The sequence below is a fragment of the Astyanax mexicanus genome, chromosome 3 (assembly GCF_023375975.1).
Source record: "Astyanax mexicanus isolate ESR-SI-001 chromosome 3, AstMex3_surface, whole genome shotgun sequence".
In the NCBI taxonomy this organism is placed as follows: Eukaryota; Metazoa; Chordata; class Actinopteri; order Characiformes; family Acestrorhamphidae; genus Astyanax; species Astyanax mexicanus.
The window spans coordinates 50,058,176-50,082,233 of record NC_064410.1 but is presented as its reverse complement, the minus strand read 5'-3'; the positions used below and the strand labels follow the sequence as shown (position 1 = coordinate 50,082,233).

Sequence of the window (24,058 nt, the reverse complement as noted above, 5' to 3'; positions counted from 1 at the left end):
TTACTAGAGGAAAATGTATTGAATAAAACCTAAGAACACGCAAAAACATTTTAACTAGATAGAATGGTATAGTTCCTAAAATAAGATAAAATTAAAAGATTTTAGAAAATGGATGCATTAATGATATGGAATTACTGGATCTGCTATATTAACTAGTCTTCACTTGCCAGAATAAAGATATTTCTGCAGTGTATATAACAGCAATTTCTGAAAGTTGGCTGATGGGTAAAGCAGGGTGGCTCCCTTTGTACGGAGTGCAGAGAAGAAAAACAAGCTTATTCTTGTAATTCTCAGCTATTAAGCTTGTGGGTGTATTCCTTAGAGGAACTGAACCGGCGTCATCCAGCTCTTATTGCACCACCTCATGCTCTGGGTTCTGGTCATGTACTGTATGGGGGATTGGGTCGGACTTTACTGGGCTGCTGTGTGGAAACAATGAATGACCCGTGGTGGAAAACGTGTGCTAGACAGAAATGAGTTTAGTAATTACAACTGCTGGAGTTGAATGAATATTTGTTGTTTCTTTTTGGGGGAATTGTCTACTTGAGGGGAAGTAAAAAAAAAAAAAAAACTTAGATGTTACACATCCATCCACATTTCACTTCAGCACATGTAACTGAGTAAATGTAAATAGTTATGACACGTCTACGCGATTCTGTAACAGTCTGGGGCGTAACCGGAGTGGAGTGTAATCTAGTATCTTCAGGAAACTGAGGCCAGAGTCATGTCAGTGTCATGTTACGTTATCCAGTAAAGGGAGTGTAATACAGTTTGCATTGATTTCCTGTTAAATAAGGAATATCAGACCACAGCATCTTAAAGTTTCACCTCCATGATCTTTGTACTTGTAAATATGTTCAACTTTGGCTGGTTTATGGTTTTGTGGACACAAAAGACAATAAACTGGGTGGTGTTTATAACTGTGTTCAATAAGATGCAGCAGGTGGTGCTAAAACGTAAATAAAAGTAGAAAATAATAAAATAGCAACTAGAAACGTGTTGCTTGTATGAGTACAGGGAAAAAAAGACACAAACTCAGATAATTTATACTTTAAAATGTTAGTGTATTATTTTTGAGAACCTTAATTGATTTAACCTCATAGATAAAGTCTCTGGCCTTTATATTCTTAGAGCTAGCTTGTTCACAGTCATAGTTAGCAAAAGTCAGTATTGAGTATTGCCTGAGCAGTAATAATACTCTGAACCTAAAAAATAACTAATCCGGTTATAACGGAATTCAGAAATGGAATTTAGCAGGAACATTTGGGATCAATCTGAGAGAACTGGCTATAGTAGTATTAAAAAGGAAAATCAAATCATCATTTGACTGTGAAAGATCTTAAGTTGAGTCTGGAGTAGTGGTGCACTGTTCTACTGTGCAGTGTAAACCTGCACAAATCGAACTTTAATTATGGAAAAAAAATCTTTTCTGCACTCTTTCTGCAAATGCAGCATCAGAGACTTTAAAATTGACATTTGATTTAATTTACATGAAACTTCTACACAAGTCTAATGAATGGAAGCATGTCCTGTTTTGGCCCTCATAGTCCCCCAAACTTGAGCATAATCACGCCTTTGTAAATAGACCTCAAAAGAGCAGAGCAGAAAGAACTGAATACAAAGCATTTGTTTTGATCTGAGATGTTGGTGCTCATCTAGTGGTAAAAAATTATCCTAGAGTGCAGCTTTACCTTTAAGCCTCTTTGGAAATCAGGTAATCTTTTTCTCTCTTTGTTATTTACCGTATATAATATGGTAATAAATACTATGCATGCAAAAAGTTTACAACCCAGTGCACATCAGGAACACGATCCACAAATGCAACACACTGCTCAGATCTTTTATTTAAAGAAATGTCACAGTAACACCAGAACACGAGGACAATCAGGTAACTTTTTTTTCCAACTCTTTGTCAAAAATATGAAAGAGAGAGGGGTTGTCCTTTACGCCGACACTGTAGAATCCTAATTCACTCTGTATCCTTCAGCAGAAACTTCAACAGTACTCCATCAAACATGGGTGTGTGACTTGGTCGCAGCGTGTGGTCCATCGCCCGCTTACTGTTATTACATTATTGTGATGGTGTCCAATGCTAAAAACTCGATGAAGCAGGGAGGGAGAAGATGTGAAGGATCGCATTGCAGTCCTGAGTCTTTTATCTCTGAGGACAGATTTCCCACGCTCATTCCAGCATTGCAAAAATCAAAGGCACTCACACCCAAAAGACATCATCATCATCATCATCATTGATTAGGCAATCGATTCAACAGTCATCTGGATTAGTAACATGAGGCCCAGTGTGCATTTAGACTGTCAGATCAGTCTGATCAGTGCTCCAAACTACATTAAGAATGGTATGTAGGTTTGTGCACAATGAAAAGAGGACATACACAGACACTTAAAGCTCTCATGATTGCATTGCTTAAAAGGTGCACCCTTCATGTTGGTCTTAGTGGCAAATTACACGATGGGCACCGGCCTGTTAGCAAAATAGCTAAATAAATATGCGATAGCTGGCAGCAAATAGAGTTAGAAAAAGCTATTTTAAAAGAATACTTTCATTAAACTATTGCCAAGAAAATTCTGAATGCTATGGAGTGTTGTGAATTCTGACACAAACATATAACACAAAATCTAGGCCTTCAAGATACTGCAATATTGCACTTAGAATGTAAAATTCAGGTTCACCTATTCATATTAAATTCCCTCAGTAAATAGTATATGAATTTTCTAAATATGAACAGTCACATCACACCTAAGGGTCCTTCGCATCTACAGCTAGTTCCCGATCAGCTTAACAAATCCTTCCTTTTTATATATGACATACATTCTCCATCTCTTTATCTCCAACTCACATTCCCCCCTTACCCTCTCCTATTCATATGTTCTCGTCAGAACATCTTTTTCCCCTCTCTCTCGAAATAATGGTGAGCACTGACAAAAAATGAGAACCTTTTGACTCCAGTTTGAACACGGGTTCCTTGGTTGTAGTGTTATAATAATATTTATATTTATATTTTTTTGTTTTCTATATTTCAACATTCTCATACACACACACACACACACGCAAACTTAGTAAGTTCAACAGAAGCCTCGACTTCCTGCTCCTGATTCTGAAGCAGTCACACACACTGTGGGAGGAAAGTTTCAAAAACACCCTCCCACATTTACACCAGAGGCTCAAGGTCTGCCCCTTCCTGCTTGCTCATACTGGTAATCTACTGGTTCCCTTTGCGAGGGAATGCATTTTTTCTTATCGGTGACAGAGAGGAGCAAGAAGTAAACACTGTCCGGTTGTCACTGAGCCCCCCGGGGTAGGGGGCATCGCACACAGACAAGGTTCGCAGTCAGCAGTTCCAGATCATACTGCATAAGGTTCTTCCACAAATGAGAATGTGTTTATGTGTGTATGTGTTTTTTTTTCTTCTGTAGATCCAAATGTGAAATATTTTACAGGGTGGCTGTTCCACATTCTTCTCATATATCTGACTGTATATCGTACTGTATGAAAAAAATCAGATTTCATGTTTTGAGTTGTATTTTGCATTTGTAGCTCGTGAAACTTGTGTAGCTCCATCCTGCTGCCAGGCAAACACTCAGTGAAGAAACCAGGCCTTCCACAGCCACACCCTTGGGTAGAGTTTAGCCGTGGTGTCCAGCAGGACCACGGTTGGGTTGAGAGGTTGACTGACAGCTCCACTCTCTACGGGGTCCCTCAAAAAGCCAACCCTCTGTCAGAGTATGACGCAGCAGCGGCAGAGTCGCTGGCCTCCTCCGTGTACTGAGGGAGGGGGCGTCACTGGAGCGAAGTAGGCATGGACTTTAATCTCCGGGAGGTGGGCCTGGGAAAGATGTAACAACAAGAAACATCAAAATATGACTGACTCATAAAAACAGTTAAGCAAAATGTCTGGACTTTGTTTTAAAGTGTTTTGGCAGATGTCATTTTAAATATGTCAACATTTCAGGATGAATTACAGAATAAAAGGGTCTAAAAAGTTTTTGTGTGATATAAAGGGGAGTCGATTATTGTAGAATATTATTATTATAATATTATTTTGCATGCCCAAAAACCACTTGAAAGTGCCTCAAATCCAAAATCAAATCTAAATCTAAATATACTGTATATCAGATTTGAAATGTGCACATCACGAATCAGATTCTTCAGTTTGATAATTGGAACACAGCCTTACAGCCAAACAGTCATAATATTAAAACCAATAGTAGTAAAATAAAAAGCATTTGCCACCAAGATGTTAGCAGCAGATCCTTAAAGTTTAAGAGCTTCCATGGACTGCATCAATAAACCTTGGGCACCCATGGCCTGTTCCTGGTTCACTGGCTGCTCCTCCTTGAAGCACTTTGGGTAGGAACGAACCACTGCATACCAGGAACACCCCACAAGACATGCCTGATGTTTTGGAGATGTTCTGACCCTGTTGTCTGACCATCACACATTGGACTAGCTCAAATTTGTATGCTCATCTATTTTCTTTGTGTTGATGTAACTATTTAGTAAATGCTTGCATGGAGTGATGGGTGGACTGCGGATGACTAACCCGAATGCGCTTGATTCCCGCGCGAGTGACCTGCTGGCAGTCGTAGAGTTCGATGCGCTCGAGGCGCTGGCAGCTCTTCAGATGCTCCAGAGTGATGTCTGTGATCAGGGGGCAGTTATCCAGCTCCACCACCTGCAGCCGCTCCTGACCACACACACTGCTGCTCAGGTGTCTGATCCCATCGTCTGTTATCAGCTCACAATGCGAGAGGCTCTGCAACACACACAAACACACACACACACACACACACACACACAGCAAAGTGAATTTTCTCTCAGTACAACATTTTTTAAAAAGGTTTTCCTCAAAAGAGTTTATAAAACCCACACTATAGCACTCACCAGGGCCTGAAGCCGAGGGCAGTGTATTGAAAGCTGGACCAGTGTGTTATCAGTCACCTAAAACATCACAGAGAACAAAGTTACAAAACATGCATAAAGAACATGGCGCTTACAAACAGGGAAAACAAAATGTATAGTTCCTATATAGTTCAAACAAGCACCTTAATATATGTAACATGTTAAAGAAATATAGTGTAGATAGTAAGACTAACACAAATAATATATTTATAAAGAAAATGAACTGTTAGCCTCTTACAACAACAGAGAGTGGAACAATTTCAATACAATATTATAGTATTATATTATTAAAATCCAGTGTTGGGAGTAACGGCGTTAAAACTAACGGCGTTACTAACGCCGTTACTTTTTTTCAGTAACGAGTAATCTAACTAATTACTATGACTGTAACTATAACGCCGTTACCATTTCCGACACCCCGTTACTGCACGTTACTTTAGCAGCTCTATGAACTTTTTTTTTTTTTTATTTCGCTTTGCCCTGGTTAACCCCTCCTCTGTCCGGTGAACTTGAGCTTCTGGCCGCTGTGCCTGTGGTTTGGCGTGGTGAAGTGAGGCACAATTGTGACGATTTGCGTGCTCTAATCAATTCAGTGATTGCCGTGGACAACCCAAGTTCCGAATTAAGGACGTTAAACTCTTTTTAGCTGCTCCGGTTTTTGTGGTGCTGCTGCTTTCTATTTTAGAGCTTAGATTCTCTGCCCGAATCCCACCTGACCTGAGGACCGACCCGAAATCAGGCTCCTATTTTTATTTTATATAAAGCTCTGGTGTGATAATCACAATGTTGCTAAGTAACCAATTATTATTGTTCACTAAAGCAAACGAAATAGCGAAAATTGAAAGTGAAAAACATTTGTGTTAACTGAATCTAATAAAAACGGTAATTAAAAGGAAAAACATAACTGTCTCGAACTGTATTTTGTGTTTATAAAACTAACTAAAACGAACTGAAATTACTGATAGAATACCCTCATTTTTGTGTTTAATTTATTTATAAGCGCTGTTGTACAGCGGAGTTGTACAGCGGGAGTTGTTGTGCCGAGCGCGCGGCACTCGTGGTCCGTTAGTTCTTGTGTAAAGCGCTCGCGCTAGCAAGCCCACCCTAAAATGAACAGAAAAAATAAAAACAAAATAAAATTAAACTATAATAAAAATGAAAACTGTAATCACGTAGCTCTGGGCGCACGTGAACGCCTCCGCGTTTGACTTGCAGCATTGTGTGTAGCTGTTCTTAAAAATCATTTAAATTAAATAATAGTTCTATGCTTCTATGTTACAGTGTTAATTAACATAATTCTGATTATATTTCGCTCATTCAATCAGCCCGAAAACAGACAGTTTATGGGGCGGATCGGGTCAGGCTCATAATGACAGTTTATGGTTCGGGCTTGGGCAGAATGTGCACGGGCTCCGGCTGGGTCGGATTTTTTGGGCACGATCTAAGCTCTATTCTCTTTTGGTGAAGCTGTTATATTAATACCATTTTAACGGTCATTAAATTGTTGTTTTTGTCCATTATTTTGTTTTATATATACATATTTCTTTTGAGTGTGGCTTGGTTTGTTAAATTTCATCCCCAGACGCGTTTTTCCGCTTTTTTCAGTATTACAAGTTTTAGTAATTTTCTTTGGTTGTGTGGAGAATTTCGTTTTATTTTTTTGAAATTCGTTAGATTATATTTTTGTCAACATTTTGGGTTTATTTTCGTTTGTTATTTTTTGTTATTTTTCTAATAATAATAGTAAATGCATAATTGATTTCCTTTTTTTGACGGGCGAATAATAAAAAGTAACGCGATAGTTACTTTTACTGGTAACTAATTACTTTTATAGTGGAGTAACTCTGTTAGTAACTCAGTTACTTTTTTGGAGAAGTAACGAGTAACTATAACTAATTACTTTTTCAAAGTAACGTACCCAACACTGTTAAAATCTAACTTTTTAGGCTCCTTTTTGTTGTCTTTTACAGACACCAAGAACAATGGGCTTTGAGTGGTCTAGCAGTCTAAAGCGCTACCACTATGATCAGGAGATCAGCTGCTGGAGCCCCGAGAGAGAACAATTGGCCTTGCTCTCTCTGGGTGGGTAGATGGCGCACATCTCCCCACATCACCCCAAAGAGTGATGTTGATCAGCACAAGGCATCTGTGAGGTGATGTATCGGAATCGAGTCGCTGCACTTTCCTCTGAGTGCGCTCTGATGCTACTAGCATCAGCAGCAGTTTGAAAAGAGGCGGTGGCTGACTTCACACAATTGGAGGAGGCATGTGTTAGTCCTTACCCTCCTGGTGTTGAAAGTCCTAATGAGTTGGTTCGGTATTTGGCCGTGTAAATTACACATACATATATATATATATAGAAACCATGAACAATAAGAAAATAAGCTAAGTGCCAAGTATTAAAAAGTAGAACTCACTATTAGACTGTGTAAATTTAACATACAATCCTTGGTGCTTATATAGAGAGGGTATATACGGTTTTGTGTTGTTTAGAGCTCAGCTGCACTTATAAGATCATACAGTTACACTCTTATGTGTAGTCTTCTGTCCTGATATAAATGTTATATATTTAGACTGTTTTGAAAAGTGCATTTAGCATAGAGGTGGACATTATGTGTGATGAGCAGAACTGCCACAAACAATATGATACTAGACTTTCACATCTTTCCAGACAGAAAATAGTGTATTTGCAGTAGAAACATTTGTAGCTTGTATGCCAAAGCAAAATAAACACAAGTTGTGAAGTGTAAACAGTTCCTGTCACGTCCGGTGTGAGTCAGTGAATGGTTCAAGTGGGTCATGAGCACTGTGGCACATCTGGTGAGAAATGGGCTTAAGAAAACACTACACAGCTACTACAAATTCTATAAAAACAAAATGTAAAACATGAAAAGAACAAAGTAGCAAAAGAAAAGCAATCATTTCATCTTCAGTGACCTGAACAATTAAAGAAACAAGGCCCAGCTGAAGCAGTTTCTTTTTTTATGATTCATGTTTTTTCCATTTTATCCCCTAATTTGAAAGGCCAACTACCGCACTCATTCATTAATACTACCCATCACTAGTTTACTAGGAGATACTAGGAGACGCATCAAGTCAGCCACCTCCTTTTTTGGAACACCCGCTGATTCATCATCACCAGTTCCCAAACACGCTCAGAGGAAGACGCAGAGATCAGGTTTTAATACATCAGCCAACATGCGTCTGTGCTGACCAGCAACACGCTAATGCCGAGGGAAGAGAAAGGCATCGACTCGCCCAGACAGAACAAGGACCACTGTGCTCTCTGACTCCAGCTACTGATCCAGGATTTAAACTGGTGATCCTCCGATCACAGTTGCACAGTCTGCTGGACTACTTAGAAGTCAAGAATCAGGCAAGTGTCTGAGAAAAACATGACTGCTTTAAGCTTACCAAAATACATTCTTCCAAATCCATTTTCTCCATTTCATGACAATTCTGAAGAAAAAAAAAGAAAAACAGTAGACAACAAATGGAGCAGAATCCAAAATAATTACATATTAAAACATACGGATGATTATTTTTATTTGTGTGAGAATACACCTATTAAGACCACTCATAGATTAGAAGAATAACTGTGTTTATCCCCTGGTAAAGACATTAGACATGTGCTTGGGATATATGTTAGACAGTGATTGAACATACTGTTATTGGGGAAAATGGTCAAAAGCATGAAGATCTGAGGCACTGGGTTGAAGCCTCTCTAAAATGACCAAGCTTCTGGTCAGCTGTGGTGGGTGGCAGCGCCCCCTGCTGCATAGCTGCAGATCATTATGTAGATGGCCAGGTTGGATTATTCTTACAGCTGACATAAAATGAAATCTTTTCTGTAAAATTAGGCATTTTATGCAGGTGGTCCTTATGTTTGGCTCATTAGTGTATGTCTGCTTATATTCACCTTATTTTCCTTGACAACAGGGGGGGGGGGGGCATCTTTCTCTACTTGTGTAAAACATTCAGTGCAACAATGGCTTAGTTCATATAGATCACAAAAACAATGATAATAAACATACAAAATCAGTAATATAACAGTTAGTTAGAGTTAGTGAAAGGGTTACACCGTTGCTGGAAAAAGAGGGGTAATTTCATTTAAACAATAAATTTACGAAAACAACACAAACAGCCTGGAGTTTGTGGGACATCTAAAAACTTCCACTGCATTTTATATAAGAGGACTTGTATATCTGTTTAAAGCAGCTATATTGAAAACATACACTAAAATGTCCATATGTCCACCCTTACCACTTTGTGGAGAATAACCAACACCAGAACACCCTTTCTCAGATTTGAAGCTTCAGTTTTTACTTACACAACTAACCTCAAACATGAGGCCCTCAGAACAACCAATGCATTTTCTTCAACAGAGCTTCATAGCCAACTTTAAATAAAGCACCTTCAGCCACATAAACAGCTCCTCCTTTTTGAAAGGTAGTGAATATAATTTACAAACAATATTTTTTTTTGTTGTGGTTGATAACTAGTTAGCTCAATCTCTCTAAATAACATTAAATATCCTGTTGAAATGTTTATGATTTTTATGATCAGTGTATCCACAGTAGTAGCCATAGACTGCGTTTACTCTGATTTTGATTACTTAACATGAAATGACTGGAAATTCTAATGCAAAGGTGGAAGAACAACTCCTGAAAGAGGGTGTAAATAAATAAATTAATTAATTAATACTCACCCTCGCCAGAACAGTAAAACCAGCATCTGTCACATGAGAGCAGCGGGCCGCCTCCAGAATCCTGACAAATTCAGAAAAGTGCATCAGAGACAGTCTGCATATGTGTCTGTGTATCTGTATGTAAAACAATGTATGAATGTATGCATGCATCTAAGAATGTGTTTGTGTGTGTGTGGGGGGTGTGTGTGTAAAGCCTTACTTTAGCCGTTGGCAGTTGAGGCCCAGTGCAGTCAGAGAGGCGTCTGTGATGTTGCTGCAGCCAGACACACACACCATCTGCAGCTTGTGACACCCTCGACACAAACTCACAAAGCCCTCATCTGTTATTTGCTGTAGGACACAAACAAGCCATGTCAATGTTTCAGCCATTATCTCTGCCACATTTTCTAAAGCCCCTCACTACTTCAAGCCAACAGGAAAGAAACTGCCGTATGAAGCAGTCAGATGTCAAGAATTATAACCTTAATTTTACAATACCTTATACCTAATTATAACTTCACATATTACATATTTAAATCATATCATGAAACATTTGCATTCAGTGTTGTTCAAGTATGATATTGACTGGAAAGGGCAGATTTGAAATTTGCCAAATTTAATCATTTTGCAATGAGTAATGCTTAATTCTTTTTATTTTTATCCGTACACTTTTTGCAAAGCTCTACACCCAAAAACATCCTACATGAAGCACACCTCACACAAAAAGCTTATTATGAAACAGTTAACTCAAGGCATTCAAATCCGGACTTAGAAGGTAATGTAATTAAAACTGTATATAATACTGAACTTGTTGCAGGACTTTATGTTAGTGCAACTGGTGCCTTAAAGCCATGTGTGATATAAGCAAAGTTATGTGACTGAGGCCAGAAACAGGGTGCTGAGGTGTGTAAAATGTTATATTTTATTAATGTTAATTAACGAGGGGTCTAACGGTACAGGAAATTTACGTTTCAGTTCACACCTCGGAATAAAACCCACGATTTGATGTGTTTTCGTTATCAAAATTATATTAGTTGTGACAATCACTTAAAATTGAATTAAAATCATTTTTTTTTTTTTTGCTGGAATAGTGTAGTGTGGATAAGGTCTGGCAGACTAGATTATTTTGTGCTGCATTATAATATCTTCTATAATTTACTGTACCTACATCCTGCATCCATTACTCAAATACCAATGGTGCATCCAAAACTCTTCCCAGTACAACTGAAACACCAGCAATATTTGCTGTGCAATGACCAAATTTGCATATTCCCTACCACACACCAATCACATTTCAGTCTGAATAACTGAAGACATTGTCTTCTGAGTGTAAAGCACATGGCTAAAATCTTATCAGTTTCAAGTCACATTAAGTCACCAGGGGCCTCATGTACTAAGACTTGTGTGGACCTTCTACTAAAATGTTCCGTACGCTCAGAGCTGAAAAGTTCCTTACGCACAAAAAAATCCAGATGCATCAAACCGTGCGTAGGCACAATCCCACATATTTTCTCTTACATAACAACCAACTTGAAATTAACACATCACACCTGCCATGTCTCCTACCTCAATTACGCAGAGTATAATACTATAATAATAATAATGATAATATTATTATTAATAATAATTATAATAATATGAGTATAATATGCCTGTCAAGAAAGTGTCGCAAACCGCATAACGTAGTCGCTGTCTTCCAAGTAATTTAATGATTACCCATGTTTTAAATGAATTATTCTAAGCTGGATAATAAATGCTTCCATTTAAATGCTTTAAATTAGTTGCTTACCGAGAAGCCAGCAGTCACACACTCAGCTTGTAATCTTATCCCATCCATGCTCTTGGAAATCTAAAATGGCCTATAAGCCAGTCACCATCATGGGCCAAACAAAAACATAATGGTCACGGAAAATGCGCTCTCAACGAATTTTACAATAAGGCCAATGCTGCCATCTCCAACAACTCCAGAGCAAACCTTTATTCATGTTTACATAATTTGGGCTAAATGAAACCGGTTAAATGATTATTTCATTAAGCCAATGAAATTGTCTGATTAATTTACTGTTTAATTGTTAATGGTTTACTACAACGTGTGCGTAAAGGGTATCTTAGTTGTAATTTCAATGCATCGCCTCTAAGCGTCGCCAAATGACAAAAACAAAATACATACAAAAAACATACATACGCCCAAAATGAAAGTGCCGTGGGGAAACACACTCTCAAATTCAAGTCACATTTAGTACATCTAACCGTGAGCGTGAAATATGGCGTACACAATGTTTTTGTGAGTACACACATTTAGTAGGCCCCAGGTGTAAACAGGGTTGTCATTCCTTTACCAGTTCTAAACATTGTTTTGTTGTTTATATAAAAAAAAACATTTTACATAGTTACTAACTACACCAATGCAAACATACTCCGACACGTATTAATATATTGCTTCAATATACAGCTTTGGAATATCTCAACATAAACAGAATTGTCATGATCCTACCAAATCCAAATGCAATGTCACACACGGTTACAAAATGCCAAGTGCAAAAAGATAAGTGTGTAAAATGATTTGCTCAAATCACATGCGACTATATGCTGATTCAAAAACAGTTAAGAGATTAGAAGTAGGATATAAACTAAGGGAATGAGACTAAAATATAACCAGCAACTGTTTTCAGTCCATTTGTTTTTAGTTACAGCTGTAAACTGATTCAGAACCGTGCAGATTTTATTTTGCTAGCACCAGCTATAACAGCTTTTATGAGTTAATCTAGATCATAGGTCCCAAATGCTACGGCTGTAAACACCCACACTATGCACATTTTCATGCTTTGGCTGATCTACCAACTGACTGAACTGTAATTAAAAGCTGAGGTCAGGTCAGGTGTGCTGGAGTAGAGAAAACATAAAAATGTGCAAAGCATGGCGTCCCCAGGTCGCATACAGGCCCAGCTCTGTTTAACACTGGTTCTGGTTTAAACTGATTTGCCTCAGTGTTGACATTAATTAATTACACTAAAGCTTCCTGATGACTCTGCTGTACCTCCTACTCAGATCATAAAAATTAGAAATGTCAGCAGTCCACTCTAACTGCATTGGGACACTGATGCTGCGCAGCTGGTGACTCAAACCAGAACACACAGATCTGAGGAAGGACATACAGCCTTTCCTGCTTCAGATGTGGTGGCACCATCATGTGAACTAGCATAAAACAACCAAAAATCATGATGGCGTTGCACGCTCCGACTAGGGCACTTTACAATTTAGCTTGTGATCATGAGCATGACTTTAAGTGAATTCTAAATAAATTCAATAGACTTCAGGGGCAGTTTAGCACACAGGATTAAGTCTAGACTTTTGACTATACAGCACTTCGAAAGTAGATTTTCCATTGACAGATATATTTTGCTGTCGTGAGGATAAAAAAAATTTATGCTTTGTCCAGCTGAAATGCGCTATTCATGGGTGTTTTTGAGCGTAACGTGAAAAAAAAAAAAAAAAAAAAAATCAGCATGTCACTTGCCGTTTCCTTTAAAAGCCAGGTGCACTTTGAATTTGGCCAATTGGTATTTTAACGGCGCAGCTCTTCTCCTCTTCTCAAAAGAAGTAACTGACCTGCGAGTTCATGCTGTGAAGGTGTGTGATCAGGTCATTAACAGTGTTCTGTTTATATGTATAAAGTGTATTTATGTGTGTGTTCCAGTGAGGGTGTATGTGCTCAGCATGCCTTTGTTGCCAAGAAAGCAAAGGACATCTGACTGTCTTTTTTAAATCAGTCAGTGGTGCACCTGTGTTTTCCATTGCCAAGATAGCAATACGCAAGAAAATGACCTGAACTCACTTCCAGACCACCATTGTCCATCAACATAGATATATTTGCAAGCGTCATTGCTATTTTAACGGTGCAGGCACAAGGCTGTTCTTAGGATGTAAGATAGCAATGAGCTTTGCAACATGCTGTGTGCAAGGTGTAGGATAGGGCCCATAGTCTATGAATAGATTAATTCCCTCTCTGAGTAACCAAGCCTCAGAATTTTCAATTCGGTTAAAACTAAAACTGTAGACATGAAAAGTGGCATTAATAATGTTCCTAAACTTGCTTCGGTTAATTTGCCTTATCAATTTTTTTTTTATTTTGCTGGTTCAGACATTCTGACCAATAACAGGAAGCTGAGGCTGTGATCAAGTCTGACTTACCTTTTCACACAGCAGTACAAGTGCAAACTATTACACTGGTAATTCCTGTATCTACTGTACCTGTAGATTAACCATTATTCATACACAGAAATAAAGGATTCTTGGGACAATGTGTTATGTTCAATCTGCTGCGTGATGTGCATACGCTTGAAAGGAGTCAGATTTTAGGTAGGGAGGAAGAATTCGACACAGCAACTCATCAAATTGACAACACACTAAAGTCTATAGGTGATGCCACCCACACAGGTGATGCTGATGACAGGAGAAACCTATGCAATGTAACAAAAATGTGAACTTTGTTTTGCCTTCTGATCTGGACTTTCAGGTGGAAAACACCCTGATTCTACACAAAACCAGGATATACTTCCTGATAATAAAACTTAGAAGCCTTACTGTGCAGGATTGCATGTTGATTGTCACAAGCTCCGGACAATGCTTCTGAAGGTGCTTCAGTGCAGTATCGTCCAACTGAGAAAACACACACACACACACACACACACACACACACACACACACACACACTTCTGTTGAAGCATGCATAAATTAACTGTTCAACTAAAAATACTGAAAAACAATTCTCCCCCAAAACAGATGACAGAAGGCTGTGTGTGTGCCTCCATGTGTGTGTGTGTACCTGTGTGCAGCCTCTAAGGAACAGTGCTTTGAGGCCATTGCAGCCACGGCTGAGTGCTTCAATGCCATCACGCGTGATCTGATCACACCAGGACAGGTTCAGATTCTCCAGCATCCGGCAGCCCTCACTAAAACCCAGACCATCCATATATTAAATTAAAGACCACCGCACCAAAGCAAAACCCACAATCCCCCTGCAACACACCTACATTATTACCAAAAAGCCCATGTGGTTTAGTTTCACTTGATATTCAGGGTTTTAAATTTTTGCACCTTCCATTAGTAAATGAACACCTAACACCATATAATAACATTCAATTTCTTTTGAATAGGAAACAGATAATCACACATTCAAACAGACCTATAATTAAACCCTAAGAGCCCAGATCCAGTTCTGAATACTGATACATTCAAATTGAATCAGTTAAGTTATGTTTTTTCATTTTGTGATAAAGAGGGCACATGACATATGTAAATATTAAAAACTTTAAAATCCATATGCAACAGAAATTACATTTTGGTCTTATAAATTATAAATAATGTCAGAAACTATTTGGAACATTAAACATCTGAATTGTTAAAATAGATAAAACAGAGCTGTAGAAGCTAAGAATACATTAAAAGAATACATTAAAATTAGCTGTTTTTACTGCAAACACTAACCAAGCACTCCTCCATTCTGTAAATGAGGTCAGATAAACATACATTCTCATATTGTCCTAAAATGCTCTCAGGATGGTGAGTAGAATTGAGGTACAGAGTGCTTATGTATGTGTGTGTATATGTATATATGTATATATATATATATATATATTCATTATTGAATATAAAAAAAACTATCCCTGTATTTGTGTGTTTTTCAGTTCATCAGCTAACTCTGGTGAACACTGATTCACGAACACGTCTGTGCCCTCCTGGTTTGAATTTTCCAGTCTGTCGAGCACATTTACATACTCCTCTTAATCTCAAACTGACCTCAGTTGATTAACATTCTCCTGAGAGAGAGAGAAGCAGAGCTTATTTTAAAGTTAGCTGGTTAAGTGCACTTTTAACAACAGGGGGTCTTTAATGGTTGTTTTTTTCATTATTAATCCATATTAAATCAGCTTTATTCCACTGAGATTACAGATCTCTACACAAAGTCAATCTGGACTCAATCGACTTTACCATAGCCTTAAAACTGTTTAACAATATTTTGATTTTTTTTTGTGGGCTGTTCCACACGAACAGGTCAAGAAAAACTGAAAGCTATCTATCCCCAATTCAGTCTGATCTTTGAGAACAACGAATCGCCACACAGAGACAATGAAGACTGATTTCCACCATTCACATTTAAAAGAAAAGATAAATAAACAAGGAGTTTGCTGAAATTTCTTTATTTTATAGCCTGGGTCCTTTTAGGTAGGTAGTCTGTGAAGCATACAAGAGTCTGACCAGAAAAGTCCATCTCTGAGAGATGAGTCATTAAAATATTATGGTCACATCAATAAAAAATAAATCTTTTGGAAACATATTAGTAAACAGTTCTACACTCAACCATTAAAACTTAATTTTCTGATGAATTTGAAGGCATGTTTTTTTTTTCTTTGACAGAAAACCTCTTTTAAACAAAGGTTTAATTGAGCACCACCATATTACCTGATCCAAAACATAGCTGTGGTTTAAATAAAGCCCATAAGTTTATATAGTGATTTAATGATGATAAATCATTGCAGCAGCACCTTAGTTCGCTTGACCACATGGAGCCCCCAGTTAACCTCTTTTTAAGTAAATTAATACAAGTAAATACAAGTAAATTATTAAGAAACTTTAAGACACCTGAAGTGGAATACAACATTTAAAAGACACCAAATAAACAGCATCAATATAATATTGATGTACAATATTTTAAACAAGGTGGTTAACTGCCTCCTTTACATTCATGGGCCATCCATGCACTGTAAAAACAATAGGTAGTAAAGGGTAGAGGCCAGAAATTGTTTGATATATTGATATTGTTCCATTTTATAGTATTGGCCATAGGGCTGGGCGATATGGAGCAAATAATATCTTGATATTTTTAAGCTGAATGACAATATACAATATATATCACAATATTATTTCACCCAATACATGTTCCAGATTTTCTACAGGCACATGTGGATTTTATATAGTCAACAACTAAAAGGCAATTAAAGTTACATTAATTAATTTAAAACAAAAGATTCTTCAATTAAATGTTTCCCCCCACTCAAAGTAGCTTAATAACACAACACATAAAAATAGTGTTTTTTTTTTTTTTTTAAAGTGCATCTAATGTGCAAAAAGTGAAGTTCTAGTTTTACTCATTCATTTACTATAAATCTGGGCTGAAACTGTGTCTGTATATCACCCAGCAGGCCATCACAAACTGTATACTTGTGTCTCTAATATCTATCTTTTATAAAACTCTCAGGACTGAGGTACGTGAAATTGCTGACCCAGTAACCGCTCTGGATTCCCAGAAAGTTTGACACTGTAAGAGTTAATTATTATTCTATAGCCTCCGTTTAGGCTAAACATTCACCCACGTTAGGCTACATTCTGTTAGCCTGAGTCATGCTGTAGCTTTCTAAAGGTGAGAAAGACAGACAGTAAATATCTACCTGTATTCAAATCAGTTTAACAATATAATCAAAAATACTGTTTATTCATTAATTAAGCTGTTGTTTTCAAAACACATAAAAATACAGGCACAGATCTGCTAATTCTCCCTGTTCGCCTGCGAGATCCTGAAATACTTCCTCTCAGCCCTTAATAAATGAGTAATGGAGTTAAGAGATTAAATAATGTGGCAGAGTACCAAGAGATTATGCCATGCTGTGATGTTGAGTAATGGATGGAAGGTCCTGGGACAGCAGGAGGAGCTGATAGCAGGAGAGTCGCTGATTTGGTTTAACAAATGCTGGCTTAGCACTTAACCCAGATCTCCTTCTAACTCTTCTAAACTAAACTCTTAATATGTCCACTTCAGAAAGGTTTTAAAAATGTGGGAACAGTAATGTGCACAGTTTTCAAGATACAACCTAGTCAAACTGAGTAGGATAGAAACAAGATTAAAAAAGACTGTATTTCACAATGTTTTATATTAAGTGATATCCGTTCTACACTCTTTTATGGTTGCTATATACCAAGACATGTGCAGTGTCTTGCTTTAGTTTCCAAAATATATTGTTCTAGAAGCTGCAATTTAAACCATTATGCCACTGATACAATGATAATATAACAGCATAACAAATGTATCATTATATAAAATCACTAACAACATAATCATAAAACAAAAACTACTTCTACTATGTCAACATATTAGATTATTCAGACTAAATAGACTCATGGGCAAACATCACGGGCAAAAATTGAGGTCAGCAACAATTACTGAGCTCATGTCTACATATTGAACGATAAGTTAATAATGTATTTATTGTGAAAGGCCTAAAATAAACTTTGCAAGAAGGTTTAATAAATTAATACATTCCAAATAAAATTTTCAAAATTAAATTATGATTGTGTTACATATTGAACAATTTTACCATTTTCAACATTAAACAAACAGCTCAGAATTAGAGGGAAGCAATATCTCAGCATCTTATCGTATTGTGATACATTTTGTGTCATTCGTATTTTACACCCATTGATCTTTGGTCCCCATCAACTGCACTATTACATGTCAAACACCTTTGAAAGTTCTTAAAAAGGAAAAGACCCTTAAAATAGACATCTCTGCTGGTGCAGTTAGGAACACCACTTTAAACATAAACAATCACAAATGAAACATGTTAAAGCAGATAATGCAGAAAGGGTGTTAAAATCTCGTATTTTGAGAGGTTTCGTATGTAACAAACCAAGCATGACCATAGCAGACAAGCATAGGCATTGGCAGTTTTTGCTTGTATGGCACTAAAATTTAGCTTTATCTAAACTAAAAGAAAAAAAGAACAACAGAGTTATAACCTTTAACACCTGACAACTATAACAAATATAACTACATCCTGCTGCAGACACAAGAGCAGATACGGGGGTAAGCCAGAGCTATTACTTTCACTCCTCCGTTCTCGTAAATCTCAGACCCTGTCCTGTTTCTGAAAATACTTCCATCCACACAGAAATGAAAACACTTGCATGAGCACAGTACACTATAATTAGAGACATCAGTAAACCGCAAAAAAGGAAGAAACAAAAGGTTTAATCCCAAGTTACACACTACTACCAAGGTAGTGTACAAAGAAAGTCACAAAATTGAGGATTATAAATCTAACCAGAGCATTAAATATTTTTAAAAGAACAGTATTAACATTCATTCATAATTCAAAATGTATCTGCATAAATACATTATGCTTTGTGTACTTCGCTATATAGTGAGTAAGGGGGTATTTAAGATTCAGTCAGAAACATGCATACGTTTCATAAAACTTCATCTTTTTTCCCCACTTAAAATAGAGTTTTCAACAACTGGGTTTTAAGCATAAAAGTAGTTCAGATCAAGCTAAGCACAGCTCAAATGTCAGAACAGCCCAGCATATTAAATAACCAGCAGTAACTCATTCAAACTTAATTTTAGCCCCACTGACTAAGTTTACCTCGATAATCAATCGATCAATTAATCAAAAAAAAAAAAAAAAAAAAAAAAAAAAAACTCACCTTAAGGCCTTGAGAGCATGGTTGGTGATGGATACGCAGGAAGTCAGGTCGAGGTTGCGGAGTTTGGAGCAGAATTTGCTGAGGCTGATGCATGTCGAATCTGTAATCTTAGTGCAGCCATTCAGGTTCAACTGCTCTATGTTGCGACAGTTCTGAGCAAAAGTCCTGTCGATAATAAGCACATCATGCTCAGCCTCCCATAACGGAATTCCATTGATCACAACAGATGTCAATAACATTAAAACAGAAATTGCCTAGAAGCACTATTAATTAGGTTGGAAGGCCCTAAACTGAGACTAGAAGCTAACTCACTATCTAAATCAAATACAGCTTATACATTTTTTATTTTTATGTACGCTCCTAGAACATCAAGAACACACCAGTGTAGATGCAAAGCCAACAGTTTCCAAACTCATTGCCTGGCTGTACAAACTCAACTTGTGCTTTTACGCTATTTACGTTAGTTATATATAGATATGAGTGTAGGTGTTGCGAGCAACGTAGACTAGCTTTAGCACCCCTTGTGGCAACACAAGTGAAACCTATGTTGCTCACAACAATTACACTCATGTCCTTGAATAAATAAAATTTTTTGGGCCGTGACGGCTTGTAAACATTGTGGCACAAAAGCCATAAGTGAACACATCAAGCACAGCCACACCTCCGCAAGGGGGGGAGCAGAGATACATTAGTGTGAGGAGTGGGAATATTATAATGACTGAATATAACAAGCAATCTTGTTAAACTCAGAAGAATGTACTCTAATATTAACTTTTATTGTCAAAATACTTAAAAAAAGAGCAATTATTGAGGCCGCATAAAAAAAAAAAACATTTTATTTATCTCCTTTTACTATTTTTTGCAAAAAAGTTGTACTATATTCCTGTCTAGACAAACATCAGTACAAAAGGAGCTCCCAATATTGTTTGAAGAGCTAAATAAAAGAGCTAGGAGAGTGAAACTCACTTCATTGAAGCATCACCCACACTTAGACAGCCTCTCAGGCTCAGCTGCCTAAGAAAACCACCGCATCTCTTTGAAATGTTCTCCACCACGCGCCCCTGAGAGACAGACAGAGAGAAATACACAAATAAAGAGACAGAGAAGAAGAGACACAGACAGAGAGACACAGAGAGAGACAGACAGACAGGGTGAGAGAGGGGATCAGGCATGACGTCACAGTCTATGGATTCAGTAACAAAGCCTAGTGACCCAGTACTAATCCTATACACACAGAGACCATTCCCAGCACACACAAATATCACAACAAGGAATGCAATGACTGTGTCCTGACAACACATACAAGGTTCCATTAACAAACCACCCACATTAACACCATCCTTACACACTTCACACATTGCACATTGAGTCGTTTATAACTGCTCTTTACCTCAATATCGGTCTGAAAGTTGAAGAGATCAATCTTCTGCCAGTTGCTTCCATCTAGCGCTAGAACATTCCATGCCTGCTCATTTTGTTGAAGGAAGAAAACAGAGAAAAAAGAAAACAAAAGGAATTGTCAAACTCTTGTATTTTAGTTCACACCTTTTTTTGTACCTACAGAATGAAAATAACTTTGAGAAAGACGTACCTTGGACACTTGGGCACACCTACACAATGTAACCACATCCAAGTAGGAGAAAATCCTGAAAACAACAAAAAACAATACAATATAAAACAATATATAATCCACATTCTTCTACTCTGACATCCAGGACTTTCTCCCTCAGATGACACAATGTGCCATTGATGATGTAGGTCTAAACGGGGCTTACCTGAGCAAGAGCTCTTTGGGAAGCTTTTTGTTGATGGGAGCTTCATCACTGTTTGAGAACACCTGGGGAATGTACAATACGAAAATTAGCTGCTTTTTCAATTACAACTTGTAAACTTTTACATGTATACATGCCTCAGCTTCATATACAAAGACTGAAGACTGCACTTCATATCTTCAACTTTTGCAGACTCCGGCTCATCCTACATTTGTTCTGATGCCTTCAAGTTAATAGCATAAAACTGGCTCCACCCTTTCACTGCAGTAGAAGTCTCTATGGTTCTGGACAATCTTTACACTAGGTGCAGGAAAGTGCTGTGGGAATTTGAATGCTTGCAACCACATATGTTTTTGTATGATTAGTTCTAAATCACAAACACCATTTTAATTCATCCACTATGTATCATATGATGCTCCTTTACTGCAGAGAGAACAATATCACTGCTCTGCACCCCATTGCTGGGGGTGGGGCGTTATAAAGCTCTAATGTCCACTGAGAAACACTGCCAATAGAGTGGGAGCCTAAGGTCACCATGTCCAGTGCCAAGCATCAGCTAGACCAGACATTCTGGAGTGCAGTCTTGAGCACACAGTGTCAGATATTCTATGCACCGATAGGCCTGATCTCTCTGAACTCCCTCTAAAACTGTGCAGGGCTGAACTTAAAAAGCACTGGCACTGGGCAGAGTGACCTCAGGCTCATGAGTGCACCATTCAATCTGGCAGTGCTCTTCTATGGTACTGGCCACAAGCTGTGTGCACAGAAATCCTGTGGCCTGTGTACAGCATTGGAAGCATCTTATGCAGCTTCATTCACAATCAGAAGGGGCATCAGACAAATAATAGTTAGCAGCAGGACCAAACCGTTAATAGCTAGATTAAATAATAGGGGCAGAGACAGGAGAAATTGACAGACAGACACAGATATATTGAGACAGAATATTAACAGTATGCGGCAGAACACAACAATTCTCAGTGATAGCAAAACAGGAGATGGAGCAGACAAACAGACAGATGGATAAATACACAAACAAACATACAAATATAACATGACAAATCAATTAATTATAAAGCTACTTTAAACAGGTGCTAGAAGCAGACAGACAAATAGACAGACAGCTGGAAAAATAGATATACACAGGCAGATACACACACAGGTAAGTAGATATATAGACAAACATACATACAGATAGACAAATAGTTAGATACACAGAGGGACAGGTAGTGAGAAATATAGTAAGACTGATACACAGACAGAGAGACAGACAAGTCAGCAGCAGGACAAATCAATGATTATACAGCTACATGAAGCAGGTGGGAGAATCAGGTAGACAGATAAACAGATAGATAAATGGATATATACACGCAGGGAGACACAGGTAAGTAGCTAAATAGAGAAACAAATAACTGACCATTTAACAGAAACAGAATGATTATATAGATACATTTAGTAGGTGGAAGCATCAGATAGATAGACATGTAGATAAATAGACTTATACAGAGACAGGCAGGTAGTTAGAAATATAGTCAGTCAGACATACACAGGTAAGTAGATAGATATATAGTAAGACAGCCAGAAAGACATATAAACAGTTATATACACAGACGTAGATAGACAGACAGACAGAGATAGATAGATACAGAGATAGACAGACAGATAGATAACCAGTTAAATACAGACAGAAAGACACACACAGATGGACAGACAGACAGACAGCAGCAGCACAACCAAACACCTATAGCTATCACAGTTAGTTATGTTCCACACTGCATTCTGCCTCCTCCTCCACCGCCTAAACACTCAGGCTACAGCAGGACAGTGTTGATCAGTCTGCTGCAATAATTCTGTGCTCGCCTTCAGCCACGCGCTGAGCGAGCTAACGGGCACGCGCCGCTATCAGCCTGATCTAAAGTCCAAGTGCGCGCGGGCCAATTCCAGCGCTAAACGGATTCGGGCCTCGCGCCCGCCCGCCCGCGCTGCTGCGTTAGGACCGGATTACCCTTCACCACCACACTTCACCCACACAGCCCGGAGCCGACGGCACGTATTAGCTAGCCTAATACACACACACACACACACACACACACAGAGTCAGTGAGCACATACACACACACACAGAGTTCCGCACCTAAACACGCACTCACGGATATCACACCACCACCGTAATAATCACCACCGTAGTCCCGCGAGCTGCCACCGCCCGTGTCCCCCCGCTCCATGTAAAAACATAAACATACCCGGGCCTCCTTCTCTCTCCCTCCCTCTCGCGCGCAGCCTTACCTCAAACCTGCCCTTGGCGATGCCGTTCATCTCCGCGGCGCCGTTAACTCCCACCACAGCAGCAGCAACACGACGTCGTCTGCGTCGTCGACGACAACAGCGCACGGGCTGAGCCCGGTCCGCTTCGGTTCCCCGCGCGCGTCTCTCCCTTCCGTTCGAGCTACCGCAGCGCGGCGGCGCGCGCCTCAGTCCGTCCGTCTGTCCGTCCCTCCGTCCGCCCGCTTGTGTGAGTGTCTGTGTGTGCGTGTGGCCTACTACGGCTCTCTCGCGTGCGTGACTCGGGAACCGGAGGCAGGGATCCGGGGGGCTGGCCGCCGTCCGCGCGCTCCGCCGCCAACCATCCCCCAGTCAAAACAACAATAATAACATGGACGGGAGCAGCACAGTCCGACCTCACTTCCGCTCTGCGCGAGCTGCCGTTTCCGCTAGCTCGTGAACTAACGTTACTCTTCCTCGCGCTGCTTCTCCCGTTGTTCACGCGCGCCCGCAGCGCGAGCTGGACCCTCGGGTATCACGGGGGAATAGAGTAGAACCGGCCCTCCGTTCAGCTGTGCCCCGATAAGCTGCATTAGCGCGAGCTTTAGCTTTAGCACTAACAGAGCCACGGGCTAAGTTCGCGTGCCTGCGCGCTCAGGCCGCAAGCGGATTGGTGGGCGGCGCTCTGACGTCATTTCTGCGGGAAAAGCCCGCGTGGTTGATTGTTTTGATTGCGTTCAGACGCACCCAACGCGTGACTGCGGGGACAGCGGGTTCGGACAGGGTCAGGGGGAGGTCAGAACTGCCCGAGACTGAGCTCTGTTTTATAAAAATCAATAAAAACTTAAACCAGGCTGATATCATGTGTAGTGGCCTGTTATACCATAAAGTAATTTTATCAGGTTTAGAGTAAAATTCCACCAGATATTCCAAAAATCAAAT

The 24,058-nt window shown here is 39.0% G+C and overlaps 1 protein-coding gene across 1 annotated transcript; it reads right to left on the bottom strand.

Moving 5' to 3' along the window:
• Window positions 1–1,826: 1,826 nt before the first annotated feature.
• fbxl2 (F-box and leucine-rich repeat protein 2) lies at window positions 1,827–23,766 on the bottom strand. The gene is made up of 14 exons (XM_049475430.1): window positions 23,141–23,766; window positions 20,861–20,922; window positions 20,677–20,731; window positions 20,476–20,550; window positions 20,052–20,146; window positions 19,086–19,250; window positions 14,431–14,557; window positions 14,190–14,264; window positions 9,826–9,956; window positions 9,627–9,687; window positions 8,333–8,377; window positions 4,901–4,957; window positions 4,560–4,772; window positions 1,827–3,842 (listed from the first exon to the last, which is right to left on the bottom strand). The coding sequence occupies exons 1-14, from the start codon at window positions 23,168–23,170 to the stop codon at window positions 3,735–3,737; spliced, it is 1,299 nt and encodes a 432-aa protein (XP_049331387.1). The 5' UTR covers window positions 23,171–23,766; the 3' UTR covers window positions 1,827–3,734.
• Window positions 23,767–24,058: the final 292 nt, after the last annotated feature.